The sequence below is a fragment of the Accipiter gentilis genome, chromosome 1, assembly GCF_929443795.1.
Source record: "Accipiter gentilis chromosome 1, bAccGen1.1, whole genome shotgun sequence".
NCBI lineage: Eukaryota > Metazoa > Chordata > Aves > Accipitriformes > Accipitridae > Astur > Astur gentilis.
In genome coordinates this window covers 27,233,239-27,259,015 of record NC_064880.1, presented here as the reverse complement: position 1 = coordinate 27,259,015, position 25,777 = coordinate 27,233,239, and the positions used below count along the sequence as shown (strand labels likewise).

General features: G+C 42.0%; 3 protein-coding genes and 1 long non-coding RNA gene across 14 annotated transcripts in view; 3 read left to right on the top strand and 1 right to left on the bottom strand.

Moving 5' to 3' along the window:
- Nucleotides 1–21,771, top strand: part of C1H2orf80 (chromosome 1 C2orf80 homolog) — a 27,578-nt gene extending 5,807 nt beyond the window's left edge. For 7 of the 11 annotated variants that reach the window (XM_049799842.1, XM_049799861.1, XM_049799919.1 and 4 more), the window contains 8 exons: nt 79–161; nt 309–396; nt 823–900; nt 6,604–6,691; nt 7,294–7,412; nt 7,635–7,704; nt 8,104–8,227; nt 14,008–14,167. In XM_049799842.1, coding sequence (XP_049655799.1) covers nt 79–161; nt 309–396; nt 823–900; nt 6,604–6,691; nt 7,294–7,412; nt 7,635–7,704; nt 8,104–8,227; nt 14,008–14,098 — 741 coding nt within the window. In that variant the 3' untranslated portion in view covers nt 14,099–14,167. Of the gene's footprint in view, nt 1–78; nt 162–308; nt 397–822; nt 901–6,603; nt 6,692–7,293; nt 7,413–7,634; nt 7,705–8,103; nt 13,562–14,007; nt 14,168–21,659 lie in introns of those variants that run through there. The other 4 variants (XM_049799852.1, XM_049799872.1, XM_049799938.1 and 1 more) reach the window with 4 other exon arrangements.
- On the top strand, nt 14,166–15,723 carry LOC126052787 (gamma-crystallin D-like; the record flags this gene model as incomplete). Its single annotated transcript, XM_049834365.1, is given in 3 exon segments — nt 14,166–14,420; nt 15,449–15,482; nt 15,485–15,723. Coding segments are annotated over 3 exon segments (528 nt in total), but the record flags the coding sequence as incomplete, so codon positions are not given.
- Nucleotides 16,322–25,777, bottom strand: LOC126038361 (uncharacterized). The gene is made up of 3 exons (XR_007505994.1): nt 25,422–25,777; nt 22,558–22,924; nt 16,322–16,463 (listed from the first exon to the last, which is right to left on the bottom strand). It is a non-coding gene; the product is annotated as an uncharacterized LOC126038361 (long non-coding RNA).
- On the top strand, nt 20,762–24,218 carry LOC126038353 (gamma-crystallin B-like). The gene is made up of 2 exons (XM_049800014.1): nt 20,762–21,896; nt 23,746–24,218. The coding sequence occupies exons 1-2, from the start codon at nt 21,558–21,560 to the stop codon at nt 23,902–23,904; spliced, it is 498 nt and encodes a 165-aa protein (XP_049655971.1). The 5' UTR covers nt 20,762–21,557; the 3' UTR covers nt 23,905–24,218.

Genomic DNA, 25,777 nt, shown 5'->3' with positions numbered 1-25,777 from the left:
TTTCTCTGGTCTTTCTGTCATCCCTCAGTCAAGCAATTACAGTAAAACAAAACACATAAGGTTCTTTTGTCTTTCCAGGTCCATTACAACTTAGCTTTCAGTGTTGCATTGCTGTGGCTAAGTGACATGGATGCTCAGACTGCACTGACAAGAGAGAAAATGTGAGTATTGCAAAGCTAAGGCCCTGCTGTTGCTATGTGTTACACCAGTGTGAAAATGGAGTAAAAGCAGCAGTGAATCTAGCCCAGGACTACTTTTTGCATTTATAACACCAGGCTAATAATCTTCTTATTCAAAACACTATACAGGAATTTTGCAGCTTACAACCAATACATGTATCCCAACCGAATTGAGAGAGAAGCTATGATATTGTCTTCATATGCTGGAATATTAATGGTAAGAGGGCAAGAAAGACAGCAATGTCTTTTGCTCCATGGCAGCAGTCTAGAAACACTCCCTGTACCCTGGATGTCTTTGTTCATTAAAAACACAGTATACAGACAGTGCAAATATTACAAATCCATCTCATTTTTATCAGGTAGCCATTAAGTTTTGCTCAGCCTTAGAAAACAAAATAGGCAGTTTCAGTAGGTGGTCCTGTGTGTGTGTATAAGTTACTTGTCTCACCCAAGTGCAAAATGGTGAGCAAGTTTCAGGACCAGATTTCAATAGGTTTGAACTAGCAGCATGAAACAATACTAGGAGTTCACGTGAAAGCTGATTCACAGATCAAAGGAAGGGGGTTTGAGCTGGATGTCATACGTTCACTTTAAAGAATACTACTTCTGAGAGCTGAACCTCTCTGTTTACCTGTCTTCACAGAACAGCATTCCTATTGAAGAGATCTTTGAGGTTTACAGCATGAGGCCCTCAGCCACGCACTGGCAGAGCTCTGCAAATGTGAGTGATTTGTTGGTTTTTCAGCATCTCTGATAGGGTCTGAGTGAAGATCTCTTACCTGTAGTGTCCTGGTCCAGCATGTAGTGCATAGGGCTGGCATTCTAGGAATGCAATCCACACATGGATTATTTCTCTTCTTACTCAGAGTAAGCTGTTGAACTATTCCCTTCTCACATTTGCCATTACAGTTCAGAGCCTTGTGGGTGGCCTTTCAGCATCATAACGAGGTATAAAGCCACCATGTGCAGTTGTGGTTATCCATCGGGTACTTCATTCCTGCTGCTAGTCTTGAGGGTGTGTGTCGAAGCTGCAGAGTGCAGCACTTTTCTTAATTGCTTGCAGATCATGTTGGGGGGGGGGGGGGTCTGTTATAGCTACTGTTTATTCCAGCTCTCCCATACTAATAAAGGGACTTCATTCTATGGAAAGCAATCACTACTATTAGACTAGCAGTCATCAAGGACATATGGATGATAGGTGGCAACATCCTACAATAAACTCTCATGTATCTCCTTGTTACAGCAGAATATAAGCATCCAGGTAGCATTCATGACCACAGGCTAGGTACAACAGTGTGAATTTTATCTGAAGTTAGCACTTTCCTTTGGGATTGTCATTTGGCTGCCAAAGATGTACTTTGTCTGTACCCAGTCCACTCAGGTTGCAAACCAGAAATCATCAGGGGACAATACCTAACATTTGCTAGCTCCTGACATCTAGTGCTGCTGCCTTGCACTGCTTGGCCTCACTGAGGAGCCAAAGTTGCTTTGCCAGCAAGTATACCCTGTAGGCAGTTGTATAAGCCAGTAAAACTCTCCCTGCATAGCCCACCTCTTTGCTGCAGTTTTTCTGCCCTCCTCTTTTGTATGGACTCTGCAGATCCTTCGTGGTCTCCTTGACTCATTCTTATTCCCCTGTAAACTGATAAATCTTCCAGCTAAGGAAGTATGCTGTAGGTCTGAGATAAGGCATTCATCAGAGGAACCAAAGATGTGAAATTTGGCTAAAGACCTTCAACCCTGCAAGACAAAGACTTCCTGCCATACCTCCATGGGTTTTTTTGTAAGCTATTGTATGCCGCTTAGCAGAGTGTGACAACACTGCAGGTCTTAATCTGGGATCGTGTTTAGGCACGTTCAATCAGTGCTATGTTTACAGAAGCCAACTCTCAGAAGGGCACTCTGACACTTGCATAGGCATTATATGACACTGTTCAAGGAGATTCACTATCTACATCCTAGGAATCCTTCCTGGATCCCAGTAAAGGATCAGAAATGGCACCTGTCAGACAGCCTTAAATTCTCCCTTTATTGCAGTGTGAAAAAGAGTTGAATAAGAAGACAGTGCTAAGCCAATTTTTACTTGCAGTGCAGTACAGTCCTATGGAAGGTAAACATACAGATTAAACAGAACAAAGCAGCAACTCTGTGACTTCAGGGTCTTGTGTGTTACCTGTGCACCTGCAGGGAAAAGATGTTCTAGAGTCCGGAAGTACCCTTGTGCCAAATCATATAATAGTAGCAGAAAACTTGCACAAGGTTTTGCGAAGAGAAAAGGTAACATTACCTTGACTTGCAGATTTGATTAGACTGTCTGACTTTGGGCAAGTCATTTAATCTCTGTACTAGTCAATCTGTGGCACAGTCTTGGTCATTATTTGCAGTTTAAAAGCCTCCAGAGAGAAGGAGGCTATGTTTCCTTGGGCATGCTGCTCTGATAACACAGCCTGCTGTCAGCCCGTATACCAGAGTTGTTTGGGTCTAGTCAGCTCTCAAGACAGACAGCAGAGTGTGTGCCTCCTGTTTCCCTTCACCTGAGATTTCTAAGAGTGTATTTACATAAACAAAGGAATCCAATACTATTTAAGACCTTCCAGACAAGTCACATCCCTGCTCTTTGGGAATGAAACCTTCATGTGGAATGATCTATCAGGTCTTAGGGACCTTGTAAGACCTGAGCAGTTTTAGATGTCAGGACAACTTCTGCATCTCCAGTTCAAATACCTTTCTATTTCTATTTCTATTCTATTGGGCATAAATTGCAGGGTTTACCGCTTTCATGTGGATTCATGCATCGGTGCTGTGTTAGGTGTAAATGGCAGTGTTCAGGCAGCAAGGGCTGCAGTGGTGACATATATGGGAGGAGACCATGAACTGTCCTGTGCCAGTCAGCTCAGAAACCTGTGTAAGCAGCCAGGCATGAGCCAAAACTTCAGCCAGAGGAGCACATGGCACTGCTACTCAAGCATATTTAAGAAAGAACAGCAGCTACTAGGGAAGGAGACATGAGGACACTTGTAAGGAGCTGTACGCAGTGACTATTAAGAGAGACATGGTCTTGGAAGGATGCATACCCTCCATGCCATGCCCTGCAGGGACAAAAGCACAGAAGAAAAGTGAGAAGTACAGAGAAACATCAGACAGAAACCATTCGCACATGAGCCCAAACTCCTTTGCCACCCATCACCTCACAGAAGGAATTGGGACAGACCGAATGTAACCATGAAAAAACAAGGGAAGTTGAGACTAGGCAGGGGAGGAAAGGTGCTTACTATATTTAACCTCTAGAGTTTGACCTCTTGATGCTTCCCTCATTACACCACCACTGGGATCAAAAACCTCTAGCACCATAAGGGTTACTTCTAAAATCCCTGCTCCATCTTTTTAGTCTAAAAAGCCACCCATTGCATGCTAGAATATTTGAATGATGTGCTCCTGGGTTAAGAGGTTTATGAAGGCATTTTTTTGGCATGCCTCTTTCTGGCTTAAATGCCTGGCTGACCACAGACTTCATGGTTCCTTTCTGGCCTGCACACTGGCGTGGGACTTTGCCAACCCAAGCAAACAAAGCACTGGTGCAGGGAAAGCAGACATATAAAAGCTCTTTGTCTTCAGTAGCTGACCTTCAGGGAGATGGTTTTGTTCTTCAAAGTGCAGAAGCAGCTTTTTTGGCTCTGTTGTGCTGTTCCTCTGTTGGGCCTCTGCTGAAAATTATCCCCAGGCTACCAGAAAAAGAAACTGTATATGGTCCATGCAAAACTGGATATAGCAGGCAAATGTAACTGAGCAACCAGATGGATTAAAAAAAAAAGCCTTCAGTAGACAAAATGGAGATAGATACTCCAGCTTTACTGATCAGATCTCATCTTGGCCCTGTAGAGATTTCACCAGTTAAAGCTCTTGAATCCTATTCTGCCTTGACACTAATACCAATACTTAGTCCCATTCTTAAAGTGGTCCCATTCCCAAGCATACTTAAAAGGTTTTCATCATTGCTAGCATCACACACCTTGCAGATTCCACTCCACACTTTTTGAAGTGTTCTGCCCATTAGGTCTGAGAAAGTCTACCAAAGAAGGGGTACCAGTTCAGTGGTACTGGTGACTCCTAGCTTTGGCCATAGCGATAGTAAGCTATTGCCCCCTTCTCCCAACAGCCTACTGTCTAGACTGGTGTGCTATGAGCAATAAAGTGGAAGGAATCTTCTGTTGCATAAAGGCATAATGCATTTGGATCATATAATATCTGTGCCTTTTAAAAAATGTTACATTTTAAACTCAAGTTTGCCCCTTTTGCCCCATTAGTAATAGCAAACTAGCTCCAGCCTTCTCTCTTTGAACAGAGCAAAAAGCTGAACTATTCACCTCCTCCTCTACCTTAGGCAAAAAAAGGGCAGTCCAACTATTCACAGCCACACTAAGATGTAACCCAGCTCTTGGGCATTTGGCATAGTGCTTTACAGAAGACCATTCCCACCAGTGTGCTCTAATTACCACTAATGTGGAGTGGGGAACGAGGCTATGCAGCGTCCATGGAGATATAGCCTGCTTCACAAGGACCTTGCCTGTGTTCAGAGCAAGTTTCTCTGGCAGCATATCTTTAGCCATGTAAATGTAATTGCCCTTTAAAAAATAGAGGAAGTATTATAATTAATTCATGACTTGAGTCACAAGAAAGTATACTGTAGGGCCCAGCTATTTAATGAAAGAGCATTTGTGCTGGAATATATAAATTTTATCTTCAGTAACACAGACTTTCTTGACATTTCCCAAGCAACCATTAAAAGTTGCTGTGGAACTGTAATCAGACTATAATAGTTGGTCCACATGTTATTCACAGTGTTTCTGGTGCACCTTTTGGTGTTTTTTAACCTGTCATGCTTAGCTGTAATATTAATGATGGACTACCACCCAGTGTCCAGAAAGGACTAGAGCTCACTCCAGCTCACAGGTGGCCATAACCTCTCTCAGTTTAATTTTCCCATGTCAAGAACTAGAAATGTCACTAGATGCCATGTAGGGGCATTTCAAAACATGTTAGTTTGAAGGAGGGATCTTCCCCTCTGCTCCTGGGATAAGTGGGTGGATCAGCTATCCCTCCTGTTGCTGTGAACATTATGCTGTATATGTTTACTGTCATGCTTCTTATGGGCAGGAATCCTTTTGTCTAGGAATTTCCAACCCAGGATATTTTTAGAAATCTCCATTTTGAGTGCATACCATACACTGCAGAGGAGTGATGTTTTCTTGGAAGGTTTCCAGCTACTCATGCTGTTATCCGTGGTGGTTTGGGTTTTTTTTTTTCTGGGGGTGGGGTAGGGTATTAGTGTTGTTTTATCTTTGATTTATATTCTGATATTATGCAAGCAGAGACAAAGAAAGAACAGAAACAGTCTTTCTGTTCATCTCATGTTACTGTGCATTTGCCTAGATCCTGCCCCTAGTGGACTCAGGGATACTTTCTTGACGGTCATGAGGTAGCAAAGTTACAAAATTTTCTGAAGAGGAAGATAAGCCATTGTTACCAGGATATCCAGTTTCTATTTAAGCCAACAACGCTGCTTAATTTTAATCATGGATTTAAGATTATTCCCACTCTATAAGAAAGGAACGGAAATGCTTTGCTGAATTTGGAAACTAAGGGTAATTTATTTTGCAAAGCCCTAATTAGTTTAAGAGGTTAAATCTACTGTTTTTGTTAACAGTAACTCTTGGAGCACAGCTTGTGCCTCCTTAAGAGTCCTCAACTCAAAGAGCTGGAATCCAGCCCATCTCAAAATTCAATTTCTGTGGATCTCAAGTTTGGTTATCTTCTCCCCCTGCCCTTTCCCATCAAAGTAAAGTGGAGATTCCTGTTATCCTCCATCACTTTTGAAGTCTTGGCTTAGATCTCCTTGAAAATCAAGCACTAGCTTTACCAAGATATGTAGATACTTAGGAAGACTAAGTCACATCCTAGTGGGAAATTAGGGTCCAGAAGATTTCTGATTCATGAGAAGGGACATCCTAGCCTGAGATGGATATAACGGTTGCTATCCCAACTGCCTGCTGCTTCTCAGAGTTTTCTACCCCATTGTCCAGCATTTCAGGAGTTGTCATGTGAACAGATGATATCCTGCCCACCAGAATATTATGGCAGACCACAATCCCCAGGCTGCACTAGTACATACAGGTCTATAAAATGCAGCAGTTCAGCTACTGTGTGGACAACTGAAATGTCTGGGCAGGGGATGGGCACTTCAAGAAGCAGGGTGCGCCAAGCAGCCAGGACAAAAACTGCCAGCAAAGCTGTGCTAATTTATCCATCAGTTCTGAAGCAGAAACTGAAGCAGTTTTCTTACTTTCCACCGACCACAAAAGCATATACCCATTTGGCTTAGCACATAGTTTCTGCAGACATACTAATCTATGAATTGTCCTTCCAGGACCACTGCATTCAACCTTTCAAGCTCTCCTTGCATCCATTTGCCATGCTGACTGCCCCTGAAGCTGCAGAGTATGCCTGGAAGCAAGGTGAGCACATTTCAGCCCAACTCCCACAAGGCCAGGGTGGAAGAACATGGGGCAGCAGCACCTGTCCCAGCAGAGCCACCAAGTTACAGGCTGCTGAGCTCCAACAGCTGCACATGGAAAAGGATAGTGTAAACCTTGGTCTGTACCTATTCTCTTGCGGGGGTATGGGGGGGGAGCAGGTACAGGTATTTTCTCATTGTAGCCTAGAAATAGTGTCTAGCTCAGGTTCCTGAAGTTCATGACAATTGCAAAAGGAGCATTTTCCTCAAGGTGAGGTAAACAATAAGATTACATGTTTCTAGTTGAATTGGCCTTCATGTCTGACAATCAGTTGTTTGTTCTTAAGCTTGGACTAATAGTAGGACTTTTGCAAAGGTCAGTTATGCTACCAGCCAGTGAAAGAGCCACCCCCTGCCCCCTTCCCTGCTTCTTGTCCAAGTGCAGCAAAAATGAAAGTAACTTCAGGAGCATTAAAGAATTTGAAGGTGGGACCCCTTACCTCCAACCATGTATTGCAACCGATCCCATGCAGTAGATCTGTAAACCAGCCTGGTGCCTCTCTGTAAACTCAAGATGATGCAAGGCTCTTTCTCCCTCCCAAGGCATCAAGTACCAGACAGCAGCAGCATATCAAAAGACCAACCCATGTTCAGCAAGTAGAGCTAAAAAGGACAGCAAGCAACTGGACTCACTGACTAGATGGAAGCAACAGGTTGACAAAGTAGGTCTGAAGAATTCACACTAGCCAGTAAAACTGTTTTTGCAACACTACCACTGAATGTCAAAGCTGGAGCAGCACTTCTAGCCACCAGAGCACGCAAAGCCCTTCTTGTCTGCCCTTCTCAGCACTCTTTAGCATGAGATGTTTCATAGTAGCACTAATCTATAACATAGTGTCAATCCTAAATTGTACTTTTATGGCAACTGTATCACACCTTGGCAGGAGGTGTCACTCATGAGCTGGGAAGTCAACTCCAATAATACTCAACGTAAACACGGAAGGCCCTCTTCCGGTAAGTATCCCTGGAAAACACATTCACTGCTATCACTTTTAGGTTAAAAAAAAAACAGTTGAAGACTATTTTTGAAAAAAATTAACAAAAAACCTGATTCTATGAAGAACCCAGATTACCCTAGCATGTACATGAATTAGGCTCTGCCTTTCTATTTGTCCATGATTTGCTAAAGCCTATTGTTTGCTGCAGCTCCACTGAGCAGGAGAGCTTAAGAAAACATTCCAGCAGCAGGGCTGGATTTGACCGAGTAAAGGGGCTCCCCCACAGCCCTGAGTTCAATGTGCATCACATGTCACACAGCAGGAGGGAAACTGCTCTGCCATGCACTCCCCATCTCTCCTGATGGATTCAGCCCTGCATGCTGTGCTTGTGCTTATTAACATTTGCATCCTGCAGGGAGCCACAGAAGCAAAACAAGAAATCACTCCAGAGAAGCCTGGAACAGAGTCAAAAGCAAGGAATGCAAAAGAAGCAAAGACATAACAAAGACCCAGACTTTATGTACCTCACTTAGCTGTAGGTGAGCTAACTGACGTCTTCTACCTTGGCTTTGGTAATACATTTGTGACTTGTGTTTTGGGGTGGGTTTTCTTCTTGTTGTTGTTTTTAAATCTTAGCAGTCATTCCTTTCTTTCCACCCCTCATATCTTGTAGCCAAGACCCTGACATTCCCTCCTCTTCCCTTAGCCACAGCTCTCCTGCTTCCCTGCCAGTGTGTTGGGAGCTTACATTTTCCCAGGGAGTCCCTACTGCTTCTCAACCCACCATGCTACTTTTACATAGCCAAAGAGAGGATGCAGCACTTCAGAGACAGGGATTACACACTTCCCCTTGTCCACAGTGCTGTGCAGCTCCCACACGTGATCCAGAGTGGGGCAGGAATGAGCTTCCCTGCATGTGACATGAGGTTTGCCTCTCAGGATGATCCCATTTTCTTCAGCTCTCCCCTGTAACCATCCTGCTTTCTTATTTCCTTAAAGGACTCAGCTGAAGAAAAAGCCTCTTCCTGCAGTGCCAGTGTAACACTGAAGCCTGTCTTCCATTATCCATTTGTAGGTCTCTAATGGTTTGCCTCTGTTATGTCCATGCTGTGCTGCCCAGGAACACTCCCCATTTCTTAGAGGGGCTGTCATAATCCTCATGCTTGTACAAACTCTACTTTGGGAAAAGAGCTGGGTGGACATGGTTCTCCTTCCACATCCCTCTCTTCCTCTGGCTGGAAGCCTGGACATGCAGTATGGGCTGTTCTATAGGACTTTTTCTACTTAATTTCATAGAATTTTCAGGGCTCAGTGGGGTAGTAGAAGTGTTCACTGCCGAGAGGTGTATTTAACACTAACTGCAGGGTAGAGAGACTCCATAGAGCTCTTTACATATAAAAATGATAGAAATGAAGATTCCCAGCTACTTCTAGGCAAAGGATAGACATCCATCCAAAGTGTGGTCACATATTGTACAGCTGCATTAACCCATCCTGTACTCTAATGCAAAGTATCTGCTAAAGGAAAAATCAATAAACACTTGTGAAGCAAAACTGTTTTTCTTCTTCTGCCCACCAATACTCAGTCACTGAGCCCATTTATGGAGATGCCAAAAGATAGCACTACGCAAGGAAGCCTGGGAATTGTTAAACTTAATCACAGATTCAAAGGGTCTTTTAGAAGTCCTCATGGACTCAAAGCTTGCTTTCAGCTCAGCAGGTTCGCAGTTTTGTCGTTTTTTTAACATATCACAAATTTCCTATTAAAATTGGTCTAAAATAGAATGTTTTTGCTGTAAACACCTGTCCTTTCAATTCTGAGCTGTCCATGGGGAAAGACCTAACCACAGCTTGGTACATTCAGAAATTACAGATTAACTGGTGAGTCTTTGTGCTGATATTGATGGGGCTTCTCGGCCATACCATGCATCCCCCCACTTTCCTTTCAAGCATGTAAGCCAAAATTCAAGGCCCAGGGAGTCAGATTAGAAGGCTAGAAGGGACTCAAGATAAACAGCAACATCACCCTCCCTTACACAGGAACTATTTAGCCATGCATTTCTCTAGCACCAGCTGTTTTGGCCTGGTTTGTTCACTCTGCAGGAAGTGGGATTACTGGAATGAACTATCCAATCCCATTTAGCAGTTCCTACCTCTCCTCCATGGCCTCTGTTCACTGCTGGGACAGGTCTGACCTGTCACATTCAGCACAGGCTCATTCCTGGAGCTCAGAGCATCCATCAGCTTCTAAACAGAGGTTTCTGTTCTTGCAAACAAATTCAGTAGAGCAGTAAGGAGCAGCCAGTGCTAGGACTGGAGCAAATTTCATTCCAACTCAAACAGCATCAGGCTGACCCCTTGAAAGCCAAAGCAGAGAGAAATTGTACTTTGAAATGAGGTCATTACAAGAGGGGAGGAGGGGATATTGCTGCTGAGCACGTGAGTAAGAGAACAATGGCGAGGGGGTGGTTAAGATTAAACAGCTAGAGAGAGATTAACATCTCATGACTGATTTTTGTTCACTGACCTGCAATAAAATAAACAATAAGACTTTAACAAATAGGTGATTAGCCATGTTATTCCAGTGCTGCTTTTGCTATTACAGTAGTGCCATGTTCTTCACTTTTCATTGGCTAATGCTTCCTGGTTTTTACAGATAAGGCTGGTGGAGTTAAGAGGAGTAAGCAACAGAAAACTTGCTATGCTAACAAGCATAAAACCAGTATTTCATTTTCAGAGTGCAGGTACCTGCCCCTTCGCTACTCCCTCCCCTGTTGGCTGGCTAGTGTCCAATTGTCTGCACACAAAAATCAAGGCCAGCAGATCGTGGTTTGCCATTCATATGTTCACATTTTCAGACAGCCAAAATCAAGGAGCTGAAAGGTGCTTGTAGATGTGTGCACAGTGGGATTCGTGAATGATAGCTTTCTGCAACCTTGACTGAAATTTCCTCCTTTCCTGAGCTATATTGTCTCCTGAATAAAAAAAAGGTTTTGCTGTGACCAGACCAATTAGCCAGGACAACTTCAAATCCTCTTCTCAGCTATGCAAAAAGCAATGGACATAGTTCAGAGCTCAGAGGAGATACACAAACTTTGTTCTACAGGACCCAGAAGAAACCTCTGATCATACATGCAGACTTAGCACCAGTTGTCACATGCATACAGTTGGTGCCTACCACTGCACTGCAATAGTATCCACTGTGGGAAAGGCAAGAGACCATTCTGGGTCTGTTCTAAGTACCTAAAATCATGGTACTGAGGCCTTATGAAGCAAGTGGGGAACTGAACAGGACATCATCCACTTTCCCTTTGGCAATTTAAGAGCTGCCCCTTGCACCCCAGAGACTGACTCCAGTAGCAGAACTCATGGTGGCAACTTGATACTGCAATTCACAGCCCAGTTTATGACACTGAAATCAGATTTTTTCAGCTAACACTTTTGGCTTTGAACAACACAGCAGCTGAGGCACAAACATACTGCCTGCGGGACCAGAGGTGCTAACTTCTTAAATTGCCCCATACGATCTTGAAAGTCAGAGTCTTTAGACCATAGCCAGTTACTAGAGCACTGCCCATGCAAGCAATCCCTGATTTCCCCCTCATTTCTGCTACAGTAATCCCGACTTCAGATGTGTCACTACTGATTCTCTAGCTATTCCGAAAAGTCTCACTCATTTTGGTGAAGAGCTTTTTCCTAGTCAAATGTCAGGTGGAAACATCTAGCATCCACCTTGGAATGGCAAAATACCCATTTTGTGTAAGAGGCTGTTTTTTCTGTAAGACAAAAATATAACCAATCTGTTCTGAAAAAAATCAATTTTGTCAGGACAGAACCTAATGTATTAAGTGCATAGGGCTATATATCTTCAAGAGGCAGCCAGCAACAAGAGCAAATACCAGAAGCAAAGCAATGAGAAATTCAGTTTTACTCATTCTCTCTAAAACAATATAAAGGATGCTGACTGCATGAGGGGAGTCATGGTTGAAAGACCAAGCATCTCTGCTGCATTTTCTGTATCTAAGAATGGTTAGAGGTGCTCAAAACAGGAACTAGCCCACCCTGGCTCCAAAAAGGAGTTTGTTTGCAGCAAAGCAGAGTCAGAGAGAACACAAACTGCCAAATTCTGCTCAGACTGTCACCAGGTCAGGTGCTGTTATGGAAGTCATCTGGCAGGTAATTGCACACAGGTATTCCCACTGCCAGTGCTAAACACATAGTCCATTTATGTGAAGCAAGTATGGGATGTGGTCACCACAGACATTCAGGGCTAGACTTTACAGCCTTTCATGGGGACTTGCATTAACATCCCTTGTTCAAAGAACTCATGTGCAATCCATGCAGCAGTAACTGTTTCTTTACATCATTCATCATCCCAAAGATCTACCCACCAGTTTGCCATACAGTTGGACTTGATCTTAAGCATCTTTTCCAACCTAAATGATTCTATGATTCTATACACAAGGGATTACACTTTGAAATAGAGTCAGATGTGACATTAAAGCACTGTTACAACTTTGCACTAACTTTCTATATTAAGTACTTCTTGCATGCTCACACTGCCTGTTAGCAGTTCCACTGAGTCCCGGTCAGCAAGCCATGCAGCCAGCAGAAAAAAAGCAAGCCCTGAACAGTGTACTTACAGTAATAGCAACAATACATCAAGTCAAGTACAACAGTCAAGCAAACATCATGACAAGGAAATCCAACCGGATGAAGGCAGGTGGTCTGAGGTAACCCAGAAAGCTTGGAAGAATAGGGCTGAATATACTAAAGAGAACAGGAGGGTATATCTAACCTGTTTGGAAATGGTGAGTGCACATTATCCCCTGTTATTTAATAAGGATACAGTCAAAAACAACATCAGTGGAGTGGTTTGTGGTGGAAGGATATGAAGGTGGAGGTTCCATATTCCCCCTATCCGTTTCCCCAGAAGACACTCTCTTGTCTTTCTCTTTCTTCTCTTGCTACAGCACTGAAAGTCCTTTTCTTTGGCCTGAAACCTCATAAGCAAAGTTGCAATCCACTAAATCTCCCAAACTTTGCCCTGCTCTCCCTCCTTACAGCCACAAACAGTCATTTGTTCCACTGAAGGTGGAGACTATGTAGTTGCAAATAGAGCCCTTTTAAATAAATTAGATCTACAAAGGTGTTCATCTGCATGCCAAGTTAACTGATGAATCATGTTGACAAGAACTTTACATGCTTGAATAAGTTTCCCTAAATACATAAGATTATAAATCTGTTTCTGGAGTGCAGTAGTTTCTTTTGATCTGGAGCCTCACATACTGGTGATATAAGACAATTGTATAACCAACTTTGCATATTTCATGAAGAAGTTTGCTTTTAAGAGTCTAAGATTTAGGTGCAAGAAAATGATAATCAGAATAGAACAAGTCAATGTTTGTTTCAGCCCTGCACCAAACAAGAAAAAAATGACAAGAAAAGTTCCAAAATGGAGGAATACGTTTTTCCTGTAACCTACTAGCTGTGCTTTAGTGTTAAAACACTCTGCTTTAGCATTAAACAAAAGTCCTTCCTGGTCCCAGATAGAGAGCAACTTGAGTTTAATGCAGCCTGCTCCCTTTGAACTTTTCAAACAGACTTTCAAAGGGAAAAAATTGAACCAACTGACCCAAACTGATTTACAACATTAGCCAGTAATTCAGATACACTGATAAATATCCAAGAAGAACCATTTGATTTCAATCATTTTAGTCTTCAGGGATGCAGCACTTAACCACACACCATGAAGGGACTGAAACTTTTAATCACTATTTCCTCCTAACACATCTGTGTTAAAATCTGTACACAATAGAAGGAATTAGTAGGCAAAAGCTTACACCACCACATGAGATGGAGACTTTTCCTGTTTCTAGGATAAAGTGGATGACAAAGGATTGAAATTAAAGCAAAATTCTTCTGCTCTCACAAAAGGAAAGATTACCATGCAACAAGCTTAGGCAAGAGGTAATTGACACAGAGCGGGGAAGGAGAGGAACAGACTTACATCAGTCTGCTCAGGTCCACTGAGTCCGGTAGCTTTCAGACAAAGGAGGTTCTGTAAGGAACCCTTCTTATACACAAATCCCCCATTGGGTCAGGTGCACCACATGAAACAGTTGATACCAGCTGAAAGTGTAGTCCACTCCACAGTTACACAATAATTCACTTCCACTTAGCATCAGCAAATGCAGCCCAAAACCCAGAAAAACAAGAGTGCCACATGGTAAATGCAATAAATGCCATAACTACAATAAAGACAAAACATGAGCTCTCCCTGCAGCTTAGAATGGACCCTTTTGTGTTACTTTTTGCAGATGCACAGCATTAGGACTATGGTATATAAAAGCAACTAGTGTTTGCTCACAGCTCTCGGCATTCATCCCAGCAGACTGCCAAACATGGTAAAGGTAAGTGGAAGCAGCAGTATGCCAGTACCCTTCTCTGACACAGACACTGGGATAGACTATGAGTCTTTGCAAATATTTATACTGCAGATCTTTTTTTTTATGAAGACAAGAGCTTCTGGGGCCATTGCTATGAATGTAGCAGTGACCACCTTGACCTGCAGTCCTATGTGAAACAATGCAATTCCATCCAGGTGGAAAAAGGCAGCTGGATGGTTTCTGAGAAGCCCAATTACTCAGGACACCAGTACTTTTTAAAAAGGGGAGACTAGTCTGACTTTGAGAAGTAGTTCAGTCTCTGCGACTCCATCAGGTCTTGCCCTGTAATCCTATAAGTGAGTACTGCTTGGAAGTGTATCAGTTTAAGAAATTGACTATAGTTTATCCTTTAAGAATATAATTATACAGTCTCTTCAAGTAAGTCAAGAGACAGGCAGAGTTCAGTAAGGCAATGCAAAGTTTCACTAGAGATTAAGGAAATAACCTGTTTAATATCAGTGCTATTTCCAGGGCCTGTTCATAACTTGGAGATGCTAAAAGAAAGCTGAGTGACTACTTCTAAGTAGAGAATGTTTTTAGATTACCCAGAGAAGGGCTAGCAGGGCCATTTGATATAAAGTTCTGCTGTGGGCTCATGTATGCAACTTGCATATGACCGTACTATGTTATGATTCAAAAACACAAGAACATGTTAAATCAGATTTGCAATTGGTACGGTTTTCCTAACATAAAAACTGTGTGGGTTAAAATCAGGCAAAGAATTAATACTTGCTAAAGTACTTCTCTGGTTAGCAAGATATACTATACAGTGTGAGCCATAGCAGCAGGAACGCTCCACATGCCCATGCTTCACATAGCTCAGCAGTTTGCCACATGGCAATTGCCTGTGCACGAGCATAGAATGGGAGCATATGGAGTAATGTGGTAAATGTCTTTCAGTAGCATAATTCTGAAAAGGCCACATTATTTGTGCTTGGTCACGAGTCAGTGCCACAGATCATCTCCAAATCACATGAATACATTTTCTTCTATTGTCACAATATGGAGTCCTTATAAATCCCATTTCTTCAAATCATAAAGCATCCTCCATTTACTTCCTACCACACATGTGATCATACCCATTTGCTGGCACTCCTGAGCTCCTCCATGTGGGTAAGAAGTAATCCTCCTCTATTAGTTTCAAAACAGTGACTCTCTTCACAATCCCATCTCCAGATTAGAACACAATTTCTCAGAAACGTACAGAGTAGCTGGGAAAGTTGCCTTTTTCTGTACATCTGTCTTGTTCAGTAATGTCAGAATCAGTTAAATTTCTGTCTTTCCTACATTTTTGCTGTGTTTGTGACTGCAGAATTCTCTTTCCCACAAGATTCAGCTCTATGAAAAAAGGAGCTCCAAGGCCAAATGTTGGAGTTCACTGACGATTGCCCATCAGTCCCAGGCTACATCCATCTCCCTGAGATCTTCTCCCTCAATGTTTTAGGTGGCTCTTGGATCTTGTATGAAATGCCCATCTTCAGGGGCCGACAGTATTTACTGAAACCCAGGGAATACAGAAGAATCCTTGACTGGGGTGCAGTAAATACCAAAATTGTCTCTTTGCAGAGGCTGACTGACTTGCACTGAGTTATTACTCCCACACTAAATAAACAGTGAATGCATTCCAAAATCCTTACTCAAATGAATCTTCCTTCAGTACTACAAACAAATTAAAGTTGCGCAGTCCAGAGGGAAATCCGATTTCTCTCACATTTTAGGGGGAGAGAGGGAATGCTTCAAAAAATATTCACAATTATCTAGCTGTGGATAGTATAGAGCTCCTTAGTTTTTACTTCACTGGATATAGCTATTAATGGGAAGGTCTGATTCTTTCATCCAAGTTTTCCCCAGTTTCACAAGTTTTGATCTAAGAATAGATTCCAGCTTTATACTTACCAGGGTTAACAATATGCAGTTGGACATTTAACAGTTATTTAAATTATCATGTACAGTGAAACAGAAAAGTAAGTCCCATTAATAGTTATATCCAGTGAAGTACTGACTGAGGAGGAAAAGGACAGAAAGATGCAGAGGAACTTAGAACAAGGTGAACACTGTATTTGGCATCAAATTCTTCATGCAAACAAGCTGCTCCATGCTACACCCAGTCCAGCAAAGCTTTCCAGTCTTACCTCAGCTTATTCCTCCAGAAATAATTTTTCCACATCTTTGAATCACACCACCTTTATATAGCATGTTTTAGTGAACCTGTACTTCATGAACTAAATGTTTACCTGGTATTAATCACCCTGCGCCTACTAACTTCAGAGCTGTACTGATCTGCTGCAGTAGGAGATTGAGCCAAATCCCTTAGTTGCCAGGCTATTCTGCATGCAAAAAAAAAAATTAATAAGCAGACCAGTGTGGATTAGAAACAGGACATCATCTTGTTGTGCTGGAAAAATTCTATTGCAGCATTAATTATCATTCAGGTAATTATGTACATGCCTACTAATCATCTCTGAATCCTGTGCCAGCAGGCACTCTGTGCAATAATGAATGAGAGCCATAATAAAATATAACAAAACACAGTTAAGGGATGTCACATCTTAACATACCTCTTCTCATTTAGGTAGTGGAGTCTAGATTATTTTTTTTTCCATGCATAGTTAGGCAAATATACTACTGCTCTTCAGCAAGGTACTGGACACTTTTGGAAAGATAAAGCAGTAGCGAGAGCACAGAACTACTAGGACACTTTGCAACCTTATCTAGTATATGTTTAACTTTAAATAATTTCATCTGGGCTTTAACTGGTAGGCTTTGATTTTGTTTTGCCTAGTAAACATTCTGATAATGGTGTCCTTGAATAAAACCAAACAACTTCTACAACAGTGAGGTAGACTGCTTAAAACTCACATCTCCACTTGCTAATGTCAGAGACCTCATTTAGCCATTATTTCACGCTCACATGACCCATCAGTAATAGCCTGTTAGTGATCCTCACCAGCCTTTCCCTGACAACACTGGAGAGGAAAATAGAACTGTTCTTTGCCCTTCTCGTCCTTTCTGTTGTACATGGGACACTATGTCTGCCCTCCTGCCTGTCCCTTACTGCACAAAGTAGCCTGTTCAGCTGCTGCAAATGTCTGGTGTACATAAGCACACCATGCTTCAGCCAGAGAGAAATGGAGCATGAACAATTCAGGTCTCAAGGCAGAGGTGTGAAAAAGCATGTTTCCTCTTGTTCACAAATGCCTAATATTGTGCATTTATAGGAACCACACAATGTAAGCAATATGTGTGTTAGCATGCCTAGGTTAGCCTGCTAACCCAGGTTTGCAAAATAGCACAGCAGTTCAAGCACAGTATCTACTTGTCTGCTTAGAACAGGGAACCAAAATATTTAATTTGCCTTCAGCAAGAATAAAATAAAGAAAAAACAGACCAGCTCCCCATACAGCAATTAACATATGCCTACATACTCCAACAAAGCATCTAGTTCAATTAGTGCAATTGAGAAATATGGCTATGTAGTGATGTGTAAGTCACATGCTGGCATTCCTTTGGTCAAAGGCAAGAATGAACAGAAATGTACCATTCAGTGATCAGAGCGATAGTTAGGATGTCTGGATTCTTGACTCTGCTGCATCCTAGAGTCTGGGAGTGGCTAAACCTCTCAAAATCTCTCCACCTGAGACAGGAATGGTGGCAATTCCTAGTTTTCACAGAGCACTAAGAGATTTTGCTTGCTTTTGGTTGCAAATGCTCAGAGAATCTCAAGCAGATATTAAGAACAAGGGTGCTAGAGGAGAGAGCACTGGGAATTCACAGAGAGCATCCAAGTTTTTGCTAACAAGCCTTCTAGGTTTCTGTAGCTTGTTTTATGGATGGTAGCAGGCACTACAGTTGCTGGCATGCAGGGCATGTTTCTCTACACAAACACTCATGCTATTTTCAGGTTATCCCTATGCTTGAGTTTTTCTGGGGTGCAAAATTAGTCAATCTCCATGTAAAAGTAGCTGTCGTAACAGCATGCTAGTTAAGGGCAACTGGAACTGCTGTAAATAACCAGACTCCTCAGATCATGGACACCATTTCACTAACAAGATATTTTTGGCTCCAGAGTTTAAGATCAACCCACAGCCCTTCCTGCAGTGCACAGCCCATCTGTGGCATAGGGTCGTGGGAGGGGAAAGTCTATAAGATTCAAGGAGAAGCTGGATGAGTACTTGGAAGACAAATCCACTGAGGGTTATTAAGAGAAGTAACCTCCTGCTCAGGAAACCTCTTGAGCTAAAAATACTTGAGGTCTTGAAGTCTGAATGAAGTATCACATGTATTTGCTTCATACCTACCCTTCCCTCAGTGCCTACTCATGGTCGCAGTTGCTGCCAAGTTACTTGACTAGCTGGACCGCTGGTCTGGCCCATGATGGCGGCTCTACTATTGTAGCTGTAGCTACAATAAGGAATTCACATATCACTGTCCCTACTCGGGTCTCTCAAGCTCCAAACTTTATCACCAAGCCTAGTGCCCACTGTATTGAACTATGAAGGTCGATACAGGACCCAAAAGACAACCTGGCTCCACAAAGCAAGCATGATCACAGAAAGAACAAAAATAAGAGTAACACTTTCGAGCCTGTCAAAGATCTTTGAGAAATGCAAGCACAGGCCTGCACACAGAAGTTGTTCTTGTAAGTTAATTCAATTTGTTTAGCTTTAACCATCAGGAAGAAGTTATTTTTGATCCAAAGAAAGCATGGAGGTATTCAAAAGCAACTGCTTGACTTAAATTTACACTCTTCCCTCGGTCTGCTCTCAGTGTTAAAAGCTACAATTTCCTGGCTGAGGAAGCACCTCCAAGAGAGAGGCTGACAGGAGTGATACCATTTACAACACCCATTAGAAGCACAACTAGAGCTGTGTAAAAACAGGCCAGCTAAAGATTTGCCCCTGAAGTTTTGTAGCTTCATGAAATCACCGTGCAAGACTCATAGTGAAAGACACATGCAAGAAAGCACAAACAAGTAGCATTTTGGTTCAACAAGAAGTCAGTGAGACAAAAAGATCCACTATTGCTCCATGCAGTATGAGCAGGAAATATGAAAATGTGGCACTGCACATGACAGGATTTTGTGAAAGTTAGTTCAAAGGTGGTTGTGGAAGGAGAGAAAAAAAAAAAAAAAAGAAGTTATAGAGAAAAATTTAAAACTCCAGAAGAATAACTCAAAACTATGCTGTTTATCTTTTTCCTTTGAAAAACAGACTTGGATTATGTTTGTTTCAAATAGATAACATTTCCTTGATATTTTAGCATTAGTTTCTACTTAGGCCTTGTAATTACTCAATTGAATGGAAAAATACTTAAAAGGCCTGATCTAGCACTGGTAGCACAAAACTTATACTAAGGTTACCTCCCTGACATTAGTCAAATGAGACAAACTGAGAAAAAAATTTCCTGCTAGAACCCAAAGTTGATTATCAGCAGAATAACTTTACCTAAATAGCACCAGAGTACATCAGCTTCAGCATGCCCTTCCAATAAATTCAAAATAGCCCTGACTTTGAGGCTGCCTATTGCCCAGACTTCTAAAGACCACTGCAATGTATTGTTTGACTGAGAATTACACTACAGCATATAAAACGAGGGCCCAGAATGAACACAGTCCTGAGCATCTTTGGGATTAATCAGATCAGACTGAAAACTTACCACAATGTTCTTCCTAAACATTTATTTAAGTTCAACTGCTATTAAAGTTTCTTCAGCTGAAGAAATTAAGAGGCTGTTGCATTTTGCCTCAATGACTCCTACCTGAGCTCCAAAAATCTGTACACCTCTCAAGTGAAACATTTCTCTGTGCAGATTTTAAAAGGCTTTTCTCTGCCTTAAACAAGTTGGTATCCATCCTCCAACTTCTAGTCTCTTTATCTATGAACTCTGAATGACATTAATATAGAATTTCAGCAGTGAAGCCTGGATGGATGTAAACATCCATTACCACACATTTTTTATTACAACATTTTCTCTCTCATACACATACTCTTACTGCTAAAGGAAACAGGCAGCAATACCTGGTCTGAAGGCTCTTGAAAATCAGGACAGTTTTTATTAGCATACTCTGAAAACAGTTTTACAGTATCATCACTGGGAATCCATATGCTTCAAAAAAACCCACTTTGTCTCATATAATCAGGGAACAGAGAGAGATTAAAAATAAAGTTACATGAAACAATTCTGCTGTAGCATTTCCAGCACATTCACTTGCACATGTTCCATCGGTAAAATAACAGAAATATCGCTCAACCTACACTTCACTCTGATCCTCTGCTTACTGATGGTAACAATAAAGTTGGTACCCCACAAACTACTGCTATTGCCTTTTTTTTTAGAGAATAACAATGGAGAGAGGGAAGGGAAAAAAACATTCATTCTCTTACTGAGAAAAAAAAATCTCTTTTATCCTATTCCTCTGGATGCAGCACTCTGCATTCTATATAAAGGACTGCTGATGACTCCTGCATGCTGAGGTCTCATAGCTAAACCCTGGCAAAAATGGCAAAGGTAAGAACAGTTGAGTGAATGGAACACTGAAAAACAGCCTAACACATGCACAGGTAGCTCCTTGTAGGTAAGTAAGTTTGCAAACATAGTTTGTTGGTCTAACAACAAATTAGCAGAGGGGAAACTTCAAGTGTTTTTTTTTTATTATCTAGCTCTGATAAGGTTCCTAAAGAAAGCCTATGGAAGCTTTCAAATGCTAAAATATTTACACATAAAAAAATCTTCTGGTTTTATTTTTCTGTCTGGCTAGTTTCCCTTTGAGTTTGTCAGTTGCTGAAAGAGACCTAAAGTTTATTTATTCTTAGTCTTCCAAGATGTACAGGAAAATAAGGTTGAAGTACTCTGTTAGAAATAAATGTAATAAATATCACTAAACAATGCCACTGAATTTAGGTATCTCTAACTTGATTTTACTGCTGCTAAGATATACCTGCCCAACAGGACCTAGAGGGCTCAATGATTAACTTGGGTTAGATACAACAGTCTTGTTTGTTCCTGTATCATTAAGACAGGTGAAAGCTTCAGCACAATTCAGATGTAGGAGAATTATTCCTTCCTTTGTCTGTATTCTACATTGCAAAAGATTTCTAGGAGCCCAGGACCAGATGCAAGAGATGGGCATAAAGTTGAATGATTGTGTGATACACAGAAGTCGTGCACAGAGCTTTCAGTCAATGAGCAATTTGGGTTTCACTTTTTCCAAATGTTCCCAAAAGCTTGCCATGAAGCTGCTGACAGGCTATTTCCAGTGTGAAATCATGATGAAAGTTGCTTCCCACTTCCCAGAGTCCCAAAGGGACATCCACCTGTCAGTCATAGAACTAGAGAAATGACAACACCAGAAACTATCTGTGTACCCTATAGAAAATGGACATAAGGGCTTTGCTAGTTTTTGGGCCCGGTAAAGTGCCCCTATGGACCCTTGCAGTCTTCAGATTGTTTTGTACAATCTAGGCAAAACAAAGCCAGCTTTCAATACTTTCAGTGTGACTGGGTTTACTTTTGTTTTATTGCAGATCACTTTCTTTGAGGACAGAAACTTTGAGGTCTGCCTCTGTGAAGCCACCACAGACCAGCCAGACCTGCGTGCCCACCTCAACTGCTGCAACTCTGCCAAGGTGGAAACTGGCTGCTGGATCTATGAATGTCCCAACTACGTAGGCCATCAACACTGCCTGAGGAAGGGAGAATATCCTGACTACCAGCACTGGATGGGCTTCAATGACTCCATTAGGTCTTGTATCACCACAGCAGTAAGTTTTCCATATTGTCTCCATGTATGTTACTGCCTATAATAGAATCTGAGCACTACACCCATTTTGACAGCTCTGGCACTTCCCCAGAGACCTCTACATAGAAAGAGGGTAGTAGAAAGGACATTTGCCAAGTTCACCTAATGGGGTTTAGACTCCCAAAGAGGCAGGTAAGTCAGTTGGGATTCTCAGCCAAATGAATGGTTGGTTAGTGCTGGGGGGGGCGAGGGGGGGGGGGGGGCAGAGTTTATTATATTAAATTTTATTTTAATATTATGTTTATCTACTATTTTACATATATAAAAGCACTTAACTTCACCTATCTTTTCAAAACTACTCTGGCTATACATGATCTACACAAGGAAGTTTAGTACAGAGCTGAGAACCAAACCACATCTCCCATGCCCCAGTCAATGCTATTCGTTCAAGGTAGGCAAGCCTGGTGATTACGCTACTACAGAGGCAACCTGACACATCCCATTGTAGAAACACCACCATGTATTTGAGCTGCAAATGAAGGCATATTTGCCTCATGATAGATTTTTTTTCTAAATACCTCAGCCCAGAATACATCTGTGTTTTCCCCTCCTAGACGCATTCCCTAGAAGAGTTTTACTAAGAGGGGAGACATTGCCAAGATGTGAAAGATTTGAATACTCACACATAAGGTTAAGGATTTGAGATTTGGCCCTGGAATAGCCTTGATGCTGGAATGTGTCCCTCCAACGTTCATGAAAAATTAAGTTCATCCATGTTGTATGCCTTACGTACAATTCAGTTTCCCTGCCCAGTAGAAGCTTCATAGACCATCACAGCAAGTTTCCAGATACATTCCATTTGCATAGGATAATGCAGCTATTTTTTTCACTGACATGCAGTTCTTCATTTGCAGGGCTTCACTTAACTAAGCCAAGTTCTGGGTCCACGCGCTGAAAGCTAGGGCAGACACTCTTGTGTCCTTTCAAGCTGTAGAGGGAAAGAAGTCACAGATGGGGAAGGTGGGAACAAGATGGACTGATGGGAAGTATCTGAGAAGGAGTAGAGAAACTGAGAATTAGTATGGGGGTAGAAAAATATATCCTAAAATTAGGATACATTTCTGCATGCTTTCTAAATTCAGAACAAGACTGTCCAGAAAGTTTGATTCCACCAGTGTAGATACTAAAGTGTTGTTGGGTGTGGTTGTGGTTTTTTTTAACTTGAGTAAGGTGTTGGTCTTTGTACAGCAGCAGTACTCTTATGTCTATACAACTGCACTTGAGCACCTGCAAAAACTGTATTGAGCACTGATGCAAGAGCAGAAAGTATTTTTCTACAGCAAATCTTTGCTGTGCTAGATACAAGAGTTAGAGACAGTCTTACAGTTTATCATCTTGTAGATGAAAACCAAAAAAACCTGCCCACCTAAGGCTGTGCAACAAAAATAGGATTAAAAAAAAGCTCCCCTCTGTCCCAGCCAGAGCCTTATCCAGTTATTACATCAACACCTAGGAACACCGAGGGCACATGACTATTGTGGCCATCTAGGTGTATCAATGGGCTTATTTCTTACCTGCACGTACAGCTGAAGTGTGGTGATCTTGGCTGGACCCAACTTCCACTTCCTGCCCTACTGCAACTGTTTCAAAGCAACTGCAGTTCTGCTCTCACCAGAGCAGAAAGGACTTACAACACTGCTGCTTTAAATTAGGACCCAGTCAGATTTATTCCTGTTAAACTGACTTTTCTGCACATACTAGTGGCTACTCACTGTTGCATTGCTAGCATCAGCATTGCATCTAGCAAGCTGTAGTCACCTAGAACTGCCACTTGACACCCTGTGCATCCTTGCCTGGATTTGTCTTCACAGATCCAGGAGCACAGCTGGCTACAAATCTATGAGAGGAATGACTTCAGAGGTGGGTTGTTGGAGTTCATGGATAACTGCCCTTCTCTCCAGGGTGACTTTTACTACAAGGACATCCAGTCTTGTAACGTACTTGAAGGAAGCTGGGTCTTCTATGAATAGCCACACATCTGAGAACAGCAGTACCTCCTGTGGCCTGGTGAACACAGATGATTCACTGACTGGGGTGCCATGACTGCAGAAGCTGGATCCTTCCAACCAACAGTGGATACTTCCTAACCAGCACTTTCCTAAGCTATATATGAATAAGTAGTGCCATTAGTACTTTATTAAGGCCAAGGAGTTTTAGAACCTATATGGATTAGGCTCCCTTTTCTTGCAATGCTTTTAGCCTTTGATTTAAAGCCCAGCAGAGTCAGAAAGTGTCTTGACTACAGGGGGCTTCAGAGCCTGTGCTTGCTTTACTGGTAGGAGTAATTCCCCTGAAGTCAGTGGAGGTGAGCTGGTAACACCCAAGCTCAGAGAAAACCTGCATCTAAATTGCCAAGCTGAATTTTTATCTGGAGTCTCAGATAAATTTAAAAATAGCATCTTTGAAGAAAAATATCATTTCAGACCTTAGAGGGGAAAAAAAAGAAAAAAAAAAGAAATACATTCTTCATTTATGATAATGAAAATAAAAAAAACCACCTGTAACTGAGTCCATAGGACCAACTCTGTGCTTGAATTTATTACAGAGTGTACCTTACATCCTTAATGGCCCCATAAAAGCAACATCCCCCTCAGAAGTAGTTCTCCTGTGAATAGACTGACAAGTTCACAGCCACAGTATCATCATGGAAATACTGCATACCAAGCCTGAAGTTTTGACACTAGATGACTTAAGACAGAGCAAAGCATTTACAGTACTTACCATCTCATTAATAAGAATTATTTCTGTCTATAACTATTTGTAATGCTACAGATAAAAAAATAAATCTTTCAGTTGCTTATTTACTTCATGATGAAGAAAACAGTCCTGGTGCCCAATAGTTCCTGCTGCCATTTGGCATTAAGTCCAGAGTTCTGCACAGGACTGCATCGCTCCTATTTCCAGCTCAGGGCCTACACTACACTCTATTGTTTAGCCAGGACCTCACACTGTAGACATGAACTCATGTTGACCCTCCATAGCACAGAGAAGTAGCAACTTTCCCTGGGGTCTGGTGTTCAAAACCAGAAGAGAGACCCATTATGTTAAAGTGTCTACAACCCATTCAGCATGCAAGTGGGCCTCCACAAGTCTCACACATACTTTAACAGTAACCTGTTTACACAACGCTGCAGGATCTTTAAAACTCTGCTTTAAAGTTTTACAACACTAGCCATCATTCAGGTCTCTATACCCTTTCTGTGTCAGGAGTTAGGCTAGCAGAGTCCCTGGAGGATTCACAAGGGCACAGGGAAGGGCACAGCCTTGGTTTCACATTCCACTTAGAAGCAGGCACTGTGCTGCAGCCAACATCTAACTTGTGGGAGGCCACAGTGCTAACGTTTTGCAAGAATCCCAGCTCTAGCAGCAGTTGGAGCTCTCCTAAGCCCATTTCCCTTTAGTTACTTCCCTTCATTTGCATTCTTCCCCAAACCAAGAGGAGTTAGGCCTTAAGTTGCTATAGCAGGCGTTCTCAGGACAACCTTACCCTTTCAGCTGAGATGGAATTAAGTTCAGACAGATCACCAGAAACTACCAACACGTACACATCCTTAAACCTTCGTTGCTGCCATGGTTTTTGTTTTTTTGCTGACATGCTGATTGCTTTCAGGAGCCATGCTGCAGATCCAGATCTGCTGAGCAGTGCGACATAATGAAATCATTCATTAAGCAACTCCTTAACTGAAGCAGAATGCTTTGAAGTGCAAGTACGGTAACTTCACTGATTGCTGACAATAAGATGATGGACAGTAAGGGATGGCTTTGAGTGAAAAGTCTGTTCAGTGAAGGAAGGAGAACACTTCTACAATGCGTCTTTTGTAGTAATGACAGGTAGTTTTGAGC